General features: G+C 34.2%; 1 protein-coding gene across 1 annotated transcript in view; it reads left to right on the top strand.

The window, feature by feature from the left end:
* Positions 1–19,679, top strand: part of LOC149788510 (EGF domain-specific O-linked N-acetylglucosamine transferase-like) — a 106,374-nt gene extending 86,695 nt beyond the window's left edge. The window contains exons 16-17 of the mRNA XM_089974508.1: positions 1,575–1,677; positions 10,432–19,679. Of these exons, the coding sequence (XP_089830634.1) occupies positions 1,575–1,677; positions 10,432–10,614 (286 nt within the window). The 3' untranslated portion in view covers positions 10,615–19,679. The remainder of the gene's footprint in view (positions 1–1,574; positions 1,678–10,431) is intronic.
* The last annotated feature ends 235 nt before the right edge of the window (positions 19,680–19,914 follow it).

Here is a 19,914-nt window from a genome sequence, read left to right as displayed (position 1 = left end):
TATGTACTGGTCATCGGCTCAACTCTGTCCACTGTAAATCATTCCAAAGGTATATAGTGTCTATATATGAGGTTCCGGTATGTTTCAACAGGGTCAAAAGAGATTGTATGTTCATTGTTGTTCCTGACAACACTTTGTATATTCATTGTTGTTCCTGACAACACTTTGTATTTCCTTTGTTGTTCCTGACAACACTTTGTATATTCATTGTTATTCATGACAACACTTTGTTAATCCTTTGTTGTTCCTGACAGTTCATTGAAGAATTTTGTACCTTATAAAGTGACCCTTCACCAGAAAGTTAAATCTTTAACTAAAACCGGGTATGTAAAGTCAGAACGTTTCAAAAGCTGGAGATGTTTATATTTCTGCCACAATATTTCTGTCAGGACAAGTCCATGGAACTCTGTGAAGTACACATGACTGCAAGCATCGATCAGAAAAATCACAGAAGTCTTGAACTTTAATTCTAAAATGTATTCAAACCTGGGTTTAGATTCATACATTTATGGTTAAAAAGAGCCCCACCCATCACTCCTCATTCTCCATACTATCTCTCTCTCTCTTTCTCAGAATCAATCTCACACTGGCAATAAGTCAGCCTTACTCTGGGTAATTCTGGGCACACCCTTTCACCATTGCCATAATTAAATTGAAAAACCCGAGGCACACCTTTTCACCATTGCCATAATTAAATTGAAAAACCCAAGGCACACCTTTTCACCATTGCCATAATTAAATTAAATGCCCTAGGCACACCTTTTCACCATTGGCATAATGAAATGTAGCTCATCACAAGAATAATCAACAAAATAAATTCACTGTTGTCGATGTTTTGTTTCTGAATGATGAAAAATGGAAGATGGCTAAACAGCTGGAGGTGTGTCACTTAAATGTTCATTGATTGGTTAAAAACATTAGCATGAATGGCAGTTTGCATGTGGTCAATTATCTCAGCAAAATAAGTCACATATGTATAGTTTCATTGGCACAAGTTCCTGAAATAAATACTGTAATAGCAATCATCACATAAAGACAGAATTTACTGGTGTAAATGTTATCAGTCAACTTAGACAAGAGTGCATTTATCTTTCCACTAATAATACAGCTATGAAGCATGTCAGTTCAAAGCAGGTTTGCTCCACTTCACCCTGTCACTTCAACCAAAATATTGATGTTTCAAATAGGCATTTCTTTACACTTTTAATGAAAATAGTTACTTCTTTCACTGATTTTGAACAAGTTCCCATGACATTAGACCAGAATATGCAAACATTTCTTAAATAATTCATTTTTGTGGTTTGGAATTTGTACATTTTTAGTCAAGAATTACTTTAATATCTGATTTGCTTGCATTGGATTGAAAATATTCTTATATACTGTGAATATTTTTGATTTCTACAGAATTTTAGATTTTTTCAAAAATATCTTTTCCATCTTTAAAAGCATTCATAACAGGTCCAATACTTGATCCTCATCTGCATAATTTTCAGTGTGAGCTTGGTCAGCTGATCTTAACCTCCATTTTAAATGCCAATTTTTTTTACTTTACTTTAAACTATTTTTGTCTTCAGCTATAACTGTGAGGATGAGCATTGTTATCTTGATTTGGCCCGGCTCCGAGGAATTAAGTATATGACCTGGGAGAAGAAAGAAAAAATGGTACAAGAGGATGAGGTACAATTTTAGGAGTTATGTCCCTTTCATTGCTTCTCATGCATGTCACATAATATTGGTAAAGTTATGTAACTATTTTATTGTCTCTCATGTAACAAACAAATTGTATGCAAACACTGTTCATGTTTTTTTATGTTTTTATACATGCATTTAGCACTTGTCATCCTTTAACTAGCTTGACTGCAAGGCTAATGCCATGGCAATTATCATACTATAAGCTTCTTACCAGGCCAATGCAACTGAACAGAGCATCTTAGTATGTAAGTTTATACAAATGATAAGCCATCAAAAACGGCTGCCATTATTAAAAATAGACCTTTCAACATCCTCATGTCATAAACCAATCAAGAAAATTAAACCAAATTTGAGAAGCAAAATAGCATCCTGAGTTGAGAGATATTAAAGTTTTTTCAACAAATGAGGCCCATCAGTCATCAAATATGGCTGCCTTTACTAAAAATAGAAACTATTTGAGTTTTTAAAAACAACTAAATGACCTCAAAATGCACACTTCAGACTTTTACAAAAACTGCTGACAGAAGCCTCCTAGCATGAATGGCTTTCAAGTTTTTACATTTGATGATCTGCAATAAAATATGACAAACGTTACAAAAAAATAGAACAACCTTTCAGTGATCTCATCTCAAACACTGCTAAACTGAGATTGATCAAATGTGAGAGAAAGCATCTGGGTCTGAAGCAAATTAAAGTTTTCAGATATAGGTAACTTATGGTGTGGTTCCTTGTCCATTGTATTGTAGGCACAAAACCCACTTGACCAGTCTACGAATAACATGACAGGGCATTCTGACATCAAGACCTTTCAGATTTGATTCTCATCTTATATGGCCACCATTACAAAATAATTTTGAAAAATTATTTTAAATGCTTCTCTAAAACAGCTGAACTGAATTTGTAGACCAAATTTGACAGAAATGAAAATCTTTTAGGTGTTCAAATGATGCAAGTCTACTATTAAATGTAACTGCCGGTTCTAAAAATAGAATAACCTTTAAACTCCAAAACCATTCAGTTGATTAAAATCATCCTAGCATAAAAGCGATCTGTCAGCAAAAATGGCCACCAATACTAATAATTGTAAAACCTTTAAATGACTTTTCAACAAAATTGGACCAAAGCAACAGAAAACATCCTGTCATGTAGGGCTTCAATTTCTTACACATGATGCCAATCCACCATCAAATGTTGTTGCAAAAACACATTTAAATGTTTTCAATAAAAAATACCACTCATTATTAATTGACTTGTTTTGATATCATCCTTGAACAGAATTTGACTTGTTTTGATATCATCCTTGGACAGGATTTGACTTGTTTTGATATCATCCTTGGACAGAATTTGACTTGTTTTGACATCATCCTTGGACAGAATTTGACTTGCTTTGTTATCATCCTAGGACAGACTTTGACTTGCTTTGATATCATCCTTGGACAGAATTTGACTTGTTTTGACATCATCCTTGGACAGAATTTGACTTGCTTTGATATCATCCTTGGACAGAATTTGACTTGTTTTAATATCATCCTTGGACAGAATTTGACTTGTTTTGACATCATCCTTGGACAGAATTTGACTTGTTTTGACATCATCCTAGGACAGACTTTGACTTGCTTTGATATCATCCTTGGACAGAATTTGAATCATCCTTGGACAGAATTTGACTTGCTTTGATATCATCCTTGGACAGAATTTGACTTGTTTTAATATCATCCTTGGACAGAATTTGACTTGTTTTGACATCATCCTTGGACAGAATTTGACTTGTTTTGATATCATCCTTGGACAGAATTCGACAAATTTTGATTCAAGGCATTCTGACACAAGGGACTTAAAATTTGGACAAATTATTCCAGTCTGCCATCAAATTTGGCCTCATTTGCTTCAAATATAAAACTTGACTAAACAACTTGATTTCAAAGCCTGGATTGGTCCAAATTTTACAAACAGCAACCTATTTTTTTTTTAAATGGTGCTGATCTACAATTAAATAGTGCCATTGTTGCTAAATATAGATATATCTTGAAACAATTTTTTTTCTCAAAAATCACTCATCAGAGTCGTTCAAAATTTGACTGAAAGCATCCTAGAATACAGGGTGGTATGTCGGAAAACTAACAGAGCAGTAAACATCAACATTTTCCTCAATGCAGAGTTGCAGCACATAAAAGTACAAATGCATTAGAGCTATTAAAGGTGGGAAGATGCTTCCTGTTCCAGAATCAGGCAGATTTTACAAAAATTTACACATGTAGCAAAGAGAAGGAAGATTTCATTAGGATAAATGGAATCTCCCTCACCCCTGGGCTTTTTCTCCCTTGTTTTTTCCCAGGTTTTATTTGGATTGGGTCTTTGAGTGAGGGGTTGATTGACACTGGGCTTACACTGACAAGGGGCTGATTGACACTGGGTTTAAACTGATAGGGGGTTGATTGACTGGGCTTAAACTGATACAGGGTGATTGAAGCTGGGCTTAAAATGATACTGGGTATTTGACGCTGTGTTTACACTGATAGAGAGTTGATTGACAGTGGACTTAAACTGATATAAGGTGACTGACACTGGGCTTACACTGATAAAAGGTTGATTGACACTGGGTTTACTCTAATAGGGTGTTGATTGACACTGAGCTTACGCTGATAAGAGGTTGATCAACACTGGGCTTAAAATGATAAGGGGTTGATTGACACTTGGCTTACACTGATACAGGGTGATCGACACTGTGTTTACACTCGTCTTAAGCTGATAGGGGGTTGATTGACACTGGGCTAACTGATACAGGGTGATTGACACTGGGCTTAAACTGATACAAGATGATTGACACTGGGCTTAAGCTGATACAAGATGATTGACACTTGGCTTACACTGATACAGGGTGATCAACACTGTGTTTACACTAGTCTTAAGCTGATAGAGGGTTGATTGACACTGGGCTAACTGATACAGGGTGATTGACACTGGGCTTAAGCTGATACAAGATGATTGACACTGGGTTTACACTGGTCTTAAGCTTGTAGGGGGTTGATTGACACTGGGCTAACTGATACAGGGTGATTGACACTGGGCTTACACTCATAGGGGGTTGATTGATACTGGGTTTAAACTGATACAAGATGATTGACAAAGGGCTTACACTGATACAGGGTGACTGACACTGGGCTTAAACTGATACAAGATGATTGACACAGGGCTTACACTGATACAGGGTGATTGACTCTGTGTTTACACTAGTCTTAAGCTGATGGGTTGATTGATACTGGGCTAACTGATACAGGGTGATTGACACTGGGCTTAAACTGATAGGGGGTTAAATTGGTCCTTCATGAAAATGGCATTGCTCTCACATTCAATATGGCCATGACAGTGGATATCTTGAAAATCTTATTGCTACTTCTAAATGGATGGTCTTACCAGGCACTGAATGCCTTCTGATGATGTCTAGTCAGGCCTAAATAGGAATGGTGCTGATCTGGCTGCCATCTAGAGAATCTTGCTATTGGTACTCAACCTAAGTGGATGGTTATATCAGTTAAAATACTTCTTATGATATCTGGTTGGTTCTTAATGAAAATGGTGCCTGTCTGATATTCAATATGGCCACCACACCAGTCATCTTGAGAGTCTAGTTATTGCTACTCCTGCTCAATGGAAATTCATATTAATATAAGTTTTTGTTACTAAAAGACTTTATGATATCTAGTTAACTCTACTAGAAAAGTCTGATATCTTATATGGCAGCCATCTTGAAAATCATTTTGCTATTTTTCCTGAATGGACAGTCAACATGGGGTTTTCTCTAAAGGACTTTTTGTGATGTCTGGTTGGTTCTAAATGAAAATGTATCATCAAAGTAACCATCTTGAAAATCTTTTTGCATGGCTAGTCATATCAATATGGGTATTTTACTGTGAGATTTCTTATTAGGTCTAGTTAGTCATAAATGAAAATGATTCTGATCTGACTTCCAAGATGGCTGCAACAACAGCCATCTTGAAAATCATCCTATTGGTACTTTTCCTAGATGGATGGTCATATCAAAATTGTGTTTTCAACAAAAGACTTCTTATGATGTCTAGCTAGTTCTAAATGGAAATGGTGCCAATATGATACCCAATATGTCAACCATGGCAGACATCATTAAAATCTTGTTATTGTTTATCATTCAAAATGGAAAGATGTCAAAATGGGGTTTCTGCCAGAAGACTTCTTATGATGCCTTGTTCCTAAACTCAGAGTTTGCCAATCTGACAGCCATTGTCTACCACAACAGCTAATTGGAAAAAAATTTATTGCTGAAGAATATCAGAGAGAGATTTCAACACTCAGCAGTTAAAGGAAGAAAGGGTTTTATTTTGAATTCAGGGAGATTCTTTTCTACCAATAGAGTGTTAGTCCCTTTGAGGGACTCTTGTTTCATGATCAAACAGGAAACATGATTTTGAACCTAGTTCTCACCTTGTGAAAAGAAACATTAGGTTTTTGAATCATTGAATTTTGACCAACCACATTGCCTTAAAATGACTTGTTCTCAAAAACTACATGACAGATAAACACTTCATTTGGCGGAAATCATCCAGGCATGAAGTCCTTTCACGTTTTGATAATTATTCTGACCTACCTTCAAAACATTCCCGCTATTATCCAAAATATCAAAGTTTTAAAAGTACTTATGCTCACAAGCCACATAACAGAATTATCAAAATTTTACTGAAGGCATCTTGGCATAAAAACCTTTGGCATCTTGACAAATGTTGTCAGTCTGTCATCAAATATGGTCACTACTTTAGTACTATGAAAAATATAGAAAGCATTTAATGATTTTTCTTGCTCAACAACTAAACTTGACCACTTTTGATAGAATGTCATGAATTCCTGTCACATTTATACCACTGATGCCATCCTGATTTCCAGTATAGCAACTGTTACTAGAAAGTGAAAATCCTTTTAATTAATTCTTTTCTCAAAACTGCTTAAAATAATTTTGAACAAATTTTAAAGAAAGCATTCTAAAATGAAGGCCTTTAAAGTTTATGATGCCAGTGCACCAATAACTATGGGTTCCTTTACAGAAAAGTAGAAACACATTTAAATGACTTTTACTAAACAGAATTTCACCAAATTTGAAAGGAAACATTATGGCTTCCAGGCTTTCTAAAGCTACAGATATCCCACTCCCAAAAGTCATATGATTCAATTTGGCCAAATGTAACAGAATTTAGGCATCATGAAGTTTTTCTCAAACTCTACTCAACATAATTTTATCACATTTGACAAATGTATAAATGATGCCAGCTCAGAGCTGTTTGTTATGATTTCACCTTTGTTTATATGGAATATTTTTTAAAAAAATCAAGGAAGCAGTTGAATTCATCAGTGTTATGGGCAGATCCATTTTATTCAGTGATGCTATCGCCAGAGTACATGAAGTTTATTAGACTGTCATTTTATTCAAGATGCTAGTGCCAGAGTACATGAAGTTTATTAGATTGTCATTTTATTCTAGATGCTGTAGCAGAGTACATAACGTTTATTGGATCCACTTTATTTGATGATGCTATAGTCAGAGTACATGAAGTTTATTTAACTGTGATTTTATTCAATGATGCTATAGCCAGAGTACATGAAGTTTATTAGACTGTCATTTTATTCAAAGGTGCTATAGCCAGAGTACATGAAGTTTATTAGACCGTCATTTTATTCTAGATGCTGTAGCCAGGGTACATGAAGTTTATTTGACTCATTTTATTCAAAGATGCTATAGCCAGAGTACATGAAGTTTATTAGACTCATTTTATTCTAGATGCTGTAACCAGAGTACATCAAGTTTATTAGACGTATTTTATTCAAAGATGCTATAGCCAGAGTACATGAAGTTTATTAGACTCATTTTATTCTAGATGCTGTAACCAGAGTACATCAAGTTTATTAGACTCATTTTATTCAAAGATTCTATAGCCAGAGTACATGAAGTTTATTAGACTCTATCACATAAACACTTCCAAATGCTATACTGCATTGCAGTCACAATGAATGTCATCATTGGTCACCAGACAGGGATCTTGTGAAAAAAACTAAAAGCTATTGCATTTTTTAAAAAAATCTTTACAGTGAACTTTGAAATAAACAGCTCTTTTTTTTCTTCGTTAATTGACAATATATTGACTCATATTAATTATCATTGTCACATTTTTCATCAGAATCTGAGTCATTTTCACAAAATTACTATTTTATTATTGTATGAAGAGATTACATATTATGGTATAATAAACAATGCATTTGTTTTGTTTTCAGTCACTGTAAAACATGTAAAATTTAAACCAGTGAAAAATCTTCCAGTTTAAAAGTCAATCTGCTGATCAAAATTTTATAAGGTTTGAAATCCTGTTTCTGCAAAGTGTTTTGTAAGCCTGTTGGTTTGAAATCCTGGTTTTGTAAAGTATTTTGTAAGCCTGTTGGTTTGAAAGCTTGGTTCTGTAAAGTATTTTGCAAGACTGTTGGTTTGAAATCTTGATTTTGATAAGTGTTTTGTAAGAATGTTGGTTTGAAATCATGGTTCTGTAGAGCATTTTGTAAGCCTATTGGTTTGAAATCTTAGTTCTGTAAAGTGTTTTGTAAGAACGTTGGTTTGAAATCCTGGTTCTGTAAAGCATTTTATAGGCTTGTTGTTTTGAAATCCTGATTCTGTAAAGCATTTTGTAAGCCCGCAGGTTTGAAATCCTGGTTCTGTAAAGCATTTGGTAAGCCTGTTGCTTTTAAATCCTGTTTCTGTAAAGTGCTTTGTAAGCTTGTTGGTTTGAAATCCTGGTTCTATAAAGCATTTGGTAAGCCTGTTGGTTTGAAATCCTGTTTCTGTAAAGCATTTGGTAAGCCTGTTGGTTTGAAATCCTGTTTCTGTAAAGCATTTGGTAGGCCTGTTGCTTTTAAATCCTGTTTCTGTAAAGTGTTTTGTAAGCTTGTTGGTTTGAAATCCTGGTTTTATAAAGCATTTGGTAAGCCTATTGGTTTGAAATCCTGTTTCTGTAAAGCATTTTGTAAGCCTGCAGGTTTGAAATCCTGTTTCTGTAAAGTATTTTGTAAGCCTGCAGGTTTGAAATCCTGGTTCTGTAATATGTATGGGATCGCAATCTTAAAACTGTTTTACAGATTATTTTTTAACAGTTCAATAGATTGATATTTGATGGTGCAAAAAGAAGTCTTTTTACTGTGATTTAAAAACAGTTTCATTTTATTCAAGGAAGTTACATATTGTGAATGTGTAACTTAAAAGAACAATAAATTGATTGGCTGTATGTAAAATAAAGGAACAATTAGCTGATTGGCTGTTAGCTCCATTTTGTATGTGTATGATGGAAGAAAACAATAAATTGATTGGCTGTATGTAAAATAAAGGAACAATTAGTTGATTGGCTGTTAGCTCCATTTTGTATGTGTATGATGGAAGAAAACAATAAATTGACTAGTTGTCAACTCCATATGGTATGTGTGTAATGTAAGGAAGCAATAATTTGGTTGTTATGTTTAAATCACAAATAACATGTACCGAGCATAGTCAGTGTAAAACAAAATTGGTGCTCTTTTACCTTCCAATTTATTATGCCCATAATGCAGGCCTGTCAACTCTCCTGGTGGGAGAATAAAACTCCTGATTTTGGGGTTCATTCTACACCTAACTCCCGATTTCATATTATCTCCCAATTTTTGTAGAGAACTCCCGATTATTACATTTTTCTTCAGTAGATAGAATGCTATGTTTAAACATTATTCTAGTCAATTTATGAATGTTTCTAACATTACAACAATACTAAAATCAGAAAAAATAAACCACAGCAAACAATAAACCTCATCAATAAAATTATCAGCAATTAGTTTCAATCCCAAGAATGATCAGCTTATGTGCCCACAAAAACTTATTCAGAATATGTTATTTATTAAACAATGTTAAATGCCTTTCAAGTTGAGAAAAAAAAGGATATAAAACGTGAAAAGATAAGTTGCCACATGTATGGTGTATATATAGCTTGAGTCTGTGTATTTAGGTATCAGTCATTAAAATGAAATAGGGCATTGTTTTTTTGACAATCAGTTACTGGTGCTTACATGACCTACACAGTAGAATATGGTTTCTTCAAATTATGTTGTAGTGCCAGTCTTTTTCACAAGATAATTGCAGTGATAAGAATGAACTGTTAATTAATCACACTGGTTTTCTTACTTGTTTATTTAAGATTAACCTTTAGCTTTTATGCAGTTTGGCCACAGTTGACCAGAATATCCAGGGAGAAAAATAAGATGTAGGGACAAATGGCGCATCCATGAGTATTGGACCTGGAAGATCAATCAATATTTAGTGATGCTTAAAAATGCAGCGAAAAACCTTCCGATTTTAGGACCCAAATCTCCCTATTCTTTCATTCAATCTCCCTACTTGGCTTTTGAAAAGTTGACAGGTATGATAATGCTCTGCAAATTTACAGTCTCTCAGAAAAAGGTATTAAAAAATGATGTCATGAAACTTAAGTAATTAACAATTACTATAGTATTTTTTGCTATGCAGCATACATTAACTTGAAACATAACATAATTACATTTTTTTACATGTCATTATACAATGTGGAAAAAGAGACTTAATTTGCATAGAAAACCAAAAGATTCCTGGCTTTAAAAATAACATTAGTGTTTACATGTATACTGTCTATTTAGAACGTTAATTACTCCTTTAACCTGATTCTTTTGTAGGGTCATCATCCAACACTAGGTGCCCATTCTAAGTTCACTAACTATGCTTTTGATGTATCCGAGTTCATGAGGCTGATGCTTAAAGCTGCCCATTATGTCCGCACTCATCCTGACTTTATAAAAGCTTGGAAAGAGAAGTATGAGATGAGGAAAGAAGAAACATATGTCAAAGAAGAATTATGACAATGTTTATTCCTAGCATTTGCATGATCGTAAATTTTGTAATATATAATGTCTAAGTTAATGTATGAGTACATTTTGTAATATGGAATATCTAGGTTAATATACGAGTACATTTTATAATATGGAATCTCTAGGTTAATATACAAGTACATTTTGTAATATGGAATATCTAGGTTAATATACGAGTACATTTTGTAATATGGAATATCTAGGTTAATATACGAGTACATTTTATAATATGGAATCTCTAGGTTAATATTCGAGTACATTTTGTAATTTGGAATGTCTAGGTTAATATACAAGTACATTTTGTAATTTGGAATGTCTAGGTTAATGTACAAGTACATTTTATAATATGAAATGCCTTGGTTAATGTACAAGTACATTTTGTAATATGGAAAGCTAGGTTAATGTATGAGTACATTTTGTATTATGGAATGCCTTTGTTAATGTATGAATGCATTTTGTAATGAGGAAAGTCTAGATTAATGTACAAGTATATTTTGTTATATCAAGATTATAGGTTAAAGTATGAGTACATTTGTAATATGGAATGCCTCTGTTGATGTATGAATACATTTTGTAATGAGGAAAGTCTAGATTAATGTACAAGTATATTTTGTTATATCAAGATTATAGGTTAAAGTATGAGTACATTTGTAATATGGAATGCCTCTGTTGATGTATGAATACATTTTGTAATGAGGAAAGTCTAGATTAATGTACAAGTATATTTTGTTATATCAAGATTATAGGTTAAAGTATGAGTACATTTGTAATATGGAATGCCTCTGTTAATGTATGAATGCATTTTGTTTCTGGAATGTCTGCATGAGTACATTTCGTGCATTTTACAGGTTTCCACAATTGTTTACTTGGTCAGACTAGTTACCAAGATTATGAAATGAGTTTTCCTTTCTTCCTTGTTATGAGTTTAAGGTCAGTTTTATTGATCAGATCTGGTTACATTAATCCAGGTCTGCATAACTGATCCAGGTCTGGTTATATTAACCCAGTTCTGGTAATATTGCTGTATTTGCCTGCCTATAAGACAATACTTTTTACCAGAAAATATTAGTTTTGTCTTATACTCCAAATCGACTTATGGATTTCATCATCCAAATCACTTTATTGTATGTCTGATAATTTTTCATATAGAAACAATTTTCCAAAAGTATGGAAAAAATGTGTAAAAATATATTTCATTTTGGGGAAGAGATCATGTATGACAAAATACATTACTCAACATTGAGGATTTGAAACAATTACATGATTATCAGTATTAAATATCAGATGTAATTGTGCTAAAACAGCATGCATTAGTAATTTATGTTGTTTGTAATTTACATTGTTTAAATTTGATATGGGTACATTAGAATTGAGAAGTTAGAAGATGAATAACCATGACAGAGACAGATATTGGATCACAATTTTCTTACTGCATTTCATGATCAAATAAAATTTACGCCCCATTATTAGAGAAAGAGAGAGAGATATGTATTTACGATTGTATGGTAATCTTTTATTGTTCACTTACTTCATGACTGTGATCATACTCATGTACAAAAGTGTAGTACCATATTCCATTATGAATTAATATCACTAGTTAAGCAATTCCTTCTAGTTTTAGTTATCCATTCCATTGTTCACGAATTATGTGGCTTTGTAGTGGTATGTACATGCTAATTAAATATGCTACAGCTGTAGTCAGGTTTTCCAAAGTTAACACGTGTTTGAGGTCCAGATTTGGCAGACCAGATGAGATTAGTAAGACTACCAATAGGGAAATGAGGCTAACCATGGGTATTATGAATATGGTACCATATAATGAAAGGAAATGCCAGGTGTTACTCATGCAAATTTCTCAAACAATGACATCTTTGAACTTACCGACAGGACTGGGGCCCCGAATGGCCGAGTGGTCTAAAGCGCTCTCTGTTACGGATCACTGCATTGGTTCGAGTCTCGGATTCAGCCAATGTGGGTATGTGAGAAAGCTTGCCAGTAGCTTCTCAATGGTCGGTGGTTCTTTCTGGGGATTTCCTGGGTTCTTCCTCCACCATTAATACTGGCCATGATGTATAGCCTATCGTGTGCTGAAAAATGGCATTAAACCCTACAATTTAAAGTAACACATATCATGAGAAAAGATAAAAACAATTGCTGCCTAAGTACAGGAAGAGTACTTGCATTTAAAATAAATCATCTTATTTGTTGGGAATGGAGATGTCGTTATAACTGCAAAGAAAATTAGACATCATGTGAAATGGTCATTCTTGGGATTTAAAATAGTAAATGGACTCTATATGGATATAACTATTGTAACTATTTAAACCCTGAAAGGGTAGGTTACATTTACTATATAATTTATTAATGTTTTCTCTCTTTGACAAAAGCTTCAGCTAAACAGGGGCAATAAGGTGAAGAAAAGCCCACAAAGACCTGGAATCTTTCTCTCTCTCTCTCTCTCTCTCTCTCATATATCAGGCCATATTTGTTTTTGGATCATGAGTGCAAGAAGAAAAATGTGAGGCAATATACTTGCATCTCTCAGCCCCCCCCAAAAAAAAAATTGTGGGAAAAGCATTTTAGCATCAATGATGCGATTTCCCTATTGCTGGTGATCTAAAATAGCATACATTGATACCTTTAATATTTATGAAACCTGAAGTTATATAGTTTTAATACCACACAGCATCGTGAATTTTATCCTATCTGTAGCTCAAAATATTTTCAGGTCAACGTCATTATCTGTAGATAAAAGTACATAATACATTTAAAATACTTCGTGTGAAAAAATTAGGTACTTTTAGTTACATTTATTGATCCAGACTGAAAAGGTTACTGAGTTACATAGAGGATAAAATTTGTGAAGCTGTGAGGAACAAAGTGAAAAAGATGAAGCCTAGATATTGATCTGGCCTCATCTTATACTCTGCATCGACTTATATATAGATGAAGGATGGAAAATTTGCCAAATTTGCTCGTTTGACTTGTACTCCACATGGACTTATCGGCTGCAAAATAAGGTCACTCAGGTCTGGTTATATTAACCCAGTTTGGTTATATTAATCTAGGTCTGGTTATATTAACCCAGGCTTTTTTATATTAACCCAGGTCTGGTTATATTAATCCAGTTTGGTTATATTAATCTAGGTCTGGTTATATTAACCCAGTTCTGGTTTTATTAATCCAATTTGGTTATATTATCCCAGGCTTTTTTTTATTAACCCAGTTCTGGTTATATTAATCCAAATCTGGTTATATTAATCCAGTTTGGTTATATTAATCTAGGTCTGGTTATATTAACACAGGCTTTTTTATATTAATCCAGGTCTGGTTATATTAATCCAAGTCTGGTTATATTAACCCAGGTCTAGTTATATTAATCTAGGTCTGGTTATTTAACCCAGTTCTGGTTATATTAATCCAGGTCTGGTTATATTAACCCAGGTTTGTTTATATTAACCCAGTTCTGGTTATATTAATCCAAAGCAGTGCTGAAGGCCTATTCATGCAGACAAGGATCAATGCAACTGAATTGGAACGTTCAACAAGACCTGTACAAAAACACACCTTGTATGACATTTTATTGATAAACTTGATACAGTGCAGTATCCTTGTTTGATGTAACTATTTTAAGTACTCTACGACCTTTGTAATACATTGAAAACAGCCTCACTAATTGATTTGTCATGCCCTTTATTTTCAAAACCTTAGATAAATTAAATAATGAGCAATATCGATGTATATTAATGACATGATCTTACATCTGATCTTGGATGACTTCGATAATGAGAAAGAGAGCATGCATATTATCTATGACTTTATCTTTTATTCAACCATGTCACAAGCTTTCCATTAATCTACAACTGTTGTTGATCTAAATCTATTGATCAATTAGTGAGCTCAGTGCAGACTCACATGAATGATTCTGTCTAAATCTTGACTGATTAGTGTGTAATGGTGAGTGCTTTGTGAAATATGACATGAATTAATCAGTGATATGTTTTTCAATCAATTTTGGAATATTTGATTGCATCAAAATTGGTTGGTAGCTATCTACATCTTTTTGTTAGAATCTCTTCTGTGAAGCAGCGTTCTGTTCACAGTTTTCCATCTCATCAAATACATTACCCAACCATCTCAACAAGGCCAGAAAGTTTTAGGTAAAACGCTAAACAGCTGCCCACCTAGGTGGCAGTTAGATGGAGTGAAATCCCATTGATACAGGGATTGGTGGCAGTTAGATGGAGTGAAATCCCATTGATACAGGGATTGGTGGCAATTAGATGGAGTGAAATCCCATTGATACAGGGATTGGTGGCAGTTAGATGGAGTGAAATCCCATTAATACAGGGATTGGTGCCAGTTTGATGGAGTGATCTCCCATTGATACAGGGATTGGTGCCAAATCCTGTGGAATCATTAGTTACTAATTTCTATCAAGTAGCATGCTCTCTATGGACAGAGAAGCCTCACAAAATCAGTACAAGCAGTTTGAAAGTTTTCTACCTCAAAACAAATTGGAGGAGTTTCATCTTTGAAGGGAAGTATACCGATCTGTAAATTTACAAATTTCCTAACCTTCTATGCTACCGCTTTATAGTTTTTCACACACACATGGGTCACAATGGCATACCTCCACTAATAGAATCTATGTTGGGGTTTGCACCAAAACAAGGAAGTCCCTGTCAGTGGATCAAAAAATTTGAATCCCCATTCAGCCAAACCTCATGGGGAGACAAGTAATGTAACCCCAAAACTGGGTTTTCTTTGTCTTTGGTACAAAAACCAAATTAGATTATTATGTACTTGGATGTTTCGATTGGAGTATGTTGCTGGCCACTGTGTCACATTGTACTTGGATGTTTTGATTGGAGTATGTTGCTGGCCACTGTATCCTATTGGACTAATGTGTTTTGTTTGGAGTATGTTGCTGGCCACTGTATCCTATTGGACTAATGTGTTTTGATTGGAGTATGTTGCTGGCCACTGTATCCTATTGGACTAATATGTTTTGATTGGAGTATGTTGCTGGCAACCATGTCAAATTGGACATGAGATATCACTAATTTAGGCTGTTTTACAGCAAAATTAATGCCAAATTATGCACATTGTTCCTAATGCTATGCTACTTATTTCATATCAAGTGATATCATAATACAGATGTAATCATGATTAATCTTGATTTGTACAGCCAGTGTACATGTATCATCACTGATCATAAGGAGTGACACAATAATGATTAATCTTGTACAGCCAATGTACATTGGTCATCATTGATTATAAGGAGTGACACAATAATGATTAATCTTCAGTTGTACCACCAGTTTACTTTTGTCACCAGAAATCATCTGAACTAGAATATATTTTCCTTGGAGAAAAGTTCATGACCACATTAATCTTCATCTAGTTTTGAGTTTTTCGTAGTCTAAATGAATTTGAAATTATTAAAGTTTTTCATAGCCTAAGTGAGTTCGAAAATGATAAAGGAGTTGGGGTAGGTGGGCATAGGGGTGGCTTTTTAATATATAACTATGTTATATTTAGAAGTTTTTTTATTTGGAGATCCCCAAGTGGCTAAATGGTATAAGGCAATGACCAATGTAAGTATGTGAGTGGTATAAGACAATGACCAATGTAGGTATGTGAGTGGTATAAGGCAATGACCAATGTAAGTATGTGAGTGGCATAAGGCAATGACCAATGTAAGTATGTGAGTGGCATAAGGCAATGACCAATGTGAGTATGTGAGAAAACTTGCCAGTAACTTACTTAATAACTAATATTCATGAAAGCAAAACATTGACATTACAGTGATTTCCACTTGATACTACCTTCTGACTTTTTACACAGTGATTGCCACTGGGCATAAGCACCTTCCACCCCACCCCACAGACAGTTGTGAGGGTGGTGCTTGAGTGATTGCTGCACCACTGAGTGGACTGCAGATCATGTACAGGGAAAATATGTTAACTAATACTGTATTTGTGAAAGTAAAACATTGACTTTACACAGTGATTTACACTTTACACAGTGATTTACACTTTATAAAGTGATTTACACTTTACACAGTGATTTACAGTTGACAGTACATGTACCTACTGACTTTACACAGTGATTTAAACTACCTAATACTGTATTTGAATGGGATAGTGACCAGTACATTTGCAATACATACATTCCTCCTGTAGATTTTCCATATTTTACAGATCAGTTTGATATATCAGAAGAAGAAATAACCTGTATAATGTGGATATATATTTATCATTGGTGACCTACTGAACACAATAAAGATGAATGTATAGTTGATTTCATATGTAGAAATAATCATGGACAATGCCATAAACTAATGATGGACAAAGCCTAAAAATAAACCCTAATGACAAGGCCTAAAACTAAACACTAATTGCAAGGCCTAAAACTAAACACTAATGATGAGGCCTAAAACTAAACAATAATGATGAGGCCTAAAACTAAACACTAATGACAAGGCCTAAAACTAAACACTAATGACAAGGCCAAAAACTAAACACTAATGACAAGGCCTAAAACTAAACACTAACGATAAGGCCTAAAACTAAACCCTAATGACAAGGCCTAAAACTAAACCCTAATTACAAGGCCTAAAACTAAACACTAATGACAAGGGCTAAAACTAAACACTAATGACAAGGCCTAAACTACATACTAATCGCAAGGCCTAAAACTAAACACTAATGATAAGGCCTAAAACTAAACCCTAATTACAAGGCCTAAAACTAAACACTAATTGCAAGGCATAAAACTAAACACTAATGATGAGGCCTAAAACTAAACCCTAATGACAAGGCCTAAAACTAAACCCTAATTACAAGGCCTAAAACTAAACATTAATGACAAGGCCTATACTACACACTAATCACAAGGCCTAAAACTAAACACTAATGATAAGGCCTAAAACTAAATCCTAATGACAAGGCCTAAAACTAAACCCTAATTACAAGGCCTAAAACTAAACACTAATGACAAGGCCTATACTACACACTAATTGCAAGGCCTAAAACTAAACACTAATGATAAGGCCTAAAACTAAATCCTAATGACAAGGCCTAAAACTAAACCCTAATTACAAGGCCTAAAACTAAATCCTAATGCCAAGGCCTAAAACTAAACACTAATGATAAGGCCTAAAACTAAATCCTAATGACAAGGCCTAAAACTAAACCCTAATTACAAGGCCTAAACTAAACCCTAATGCCAAGGCCTAAATCTAAACACTAATGACAAGGTCTAAAACTAAACCCTAATGCCAAGGCCTAAAACTAAACACTAATGACAAGGCCTAAAACTAACACTAATCACAAGGCCTAAAACTAAACACTAATAACAAGGCATAACACTAGACACAAATGACAAGGCCTAATACTAAACACTAATGACAAGGCATAACACTAAAGACTAATGACAAGGCCTAAAACTAAACACTAATGAGACGGACTGAAACTAAACACTAATAAGAAGGCCTAAAACTAAACACTAATCACAAGGCCTACATCTAAACACTAATGGCAGGAATAAAACTAAACACTAATGACAAGATAGTGACTGTCAGGTGTAAAATCTTGTGAGACTTGTGAAAACAAATGTATCAGCAGTCAGTTATTAAAGTTTGTATTCAGAAAAACGTGTATGCCATCTTTCAAAATGGTTTCAGTATAGCTGACTAAGTAGTCATCAGTAAACAGTTTGTCTAATATCTTCTTTCAGGCTGGTCAGATAAATGGACAATGGAAAAGGATTTCATCCCTTCAGTTTCAGAACTAGACCAGACACTGTTCTATAAATTACCTAGGCTGTACTATACATTCCAAATGAATACACTTAGACTGTTCTATAAATTCCAATTGAATTTACTTATGCTGTGTTATAAATTCCACTGCACCGCTGGCCTAGTGGTTAGAGCATCCACTTCGGATTTGTGAGAGATTGCGGGTTGGATCCCCAGCCAAGTCATACCAAAGACTTACAAAAATGGTACTAACAGCTGCCTTGCTTGGCGCTCAACATTAAGAGGTTAGTGTTAGGACTGGTCGGCCAGGTGCCAGGATAATGTGACTGGGTGGGACATCATGCTACATGTTTGCGGCATGATGCCCCAGTGCTAGACATCACTATAAACTGCCACACTACAGACAACATAGCAATATGACTGAAAAATTGTTAAAGCTATGTTACACACCCACTATAAATTCCAAATCAATACACTTTATACTATATGTTCCAAATCAATACACTTTATACTATAAATAAACATCAATACATGTATGCTGTTCTATAAATTCCAAATGATTATGTATTGGCTGTACTATAAATTCTAAATCAGTACACTTAAGTTGGCTCTACTATATTTTCCAAATGTTGTTTTTTCCTTGAAGAATTTGCACATGAGTTGTCTTGTACTCGAAAAATTGCATATAAGATATTGTGTACTAGAAAATTTACATGTGAGATGTTTTGTACTTGAGAAATAGCATATGAGATATTTTGTACCATGAAAATTGCATGAGATATTTTGTACTGGAACAATTGAATATGAACTATTTTGTACTAGAATATTTGCATGAGATGTTTTGTACTTGAGAAATTGCATATGAGATATTTTTACTTGAGAAATTGCATATGAGATGCTTGTACTGTAGAATTTGCATAGGAACTGTTTTGTACTAGAGAAGTTGCACATGAGATGCTTGTACCATAGAATTTTGCATAGGAACTGTTTTGTACTAGAGAAATTGCACATGAGATGTTTTTACTTGAGAAATTGCATTTGAGATGTTTTGTACTAGAGAAATTGCACGAGATCTTGTGTACTAGAAAAATTGCATATGAGATATTGTGTACTTGAGAAATTGCATATGAGACATTGTGTACTTGAGAAGTAGCAGCATGTAATTACCTTGGTCAGATACAACTTCCTTCTGCAAATAACATAGTACTGGATGCAAACAGTGTGGTGTGTCAGAATATCATCAATCATGTATGTATATATACATTGATTATGAAATAAACTTGAAAAAATATTTTTTTACTGTTTGTACAGGTGGTTTTCATGGTCTTAATGTTGGTACATGGCCCTTCTTATGTGCCCACTTGTGTACTCAAGCTAAATGTTATGCTCACATTTGTACTTAAGACTTCCTGTTATACCTATATTAGTACTCAAGCTACATTTTATGAATACCTTGGTACCAGACCTTCATTTGTGCCCATCTGTGTACGCATGCTTAATGTTGTCCCCACCTTTGCTCATACAGT

Source organism: Sinohyriopsis cumingii, chromosome 11 (assembly GCF_028554795.1).
Source record: "Sinohyriopsis cumingii isolate HCF-2022 chromosome 11, ASM2855479v2, whole genome shotgun sequence".
In the NCBI taxonomy this organism is placed as follows: Eukaryota; Metazoa; Mollusca; class Bivalvia; order Unionida; family Unionidae; genus Sinohyriopsis; species Sinohyriopsis cumingii.
This window is presented reverse-complemented; position numbering and strand designations above follow the sequence as displayed.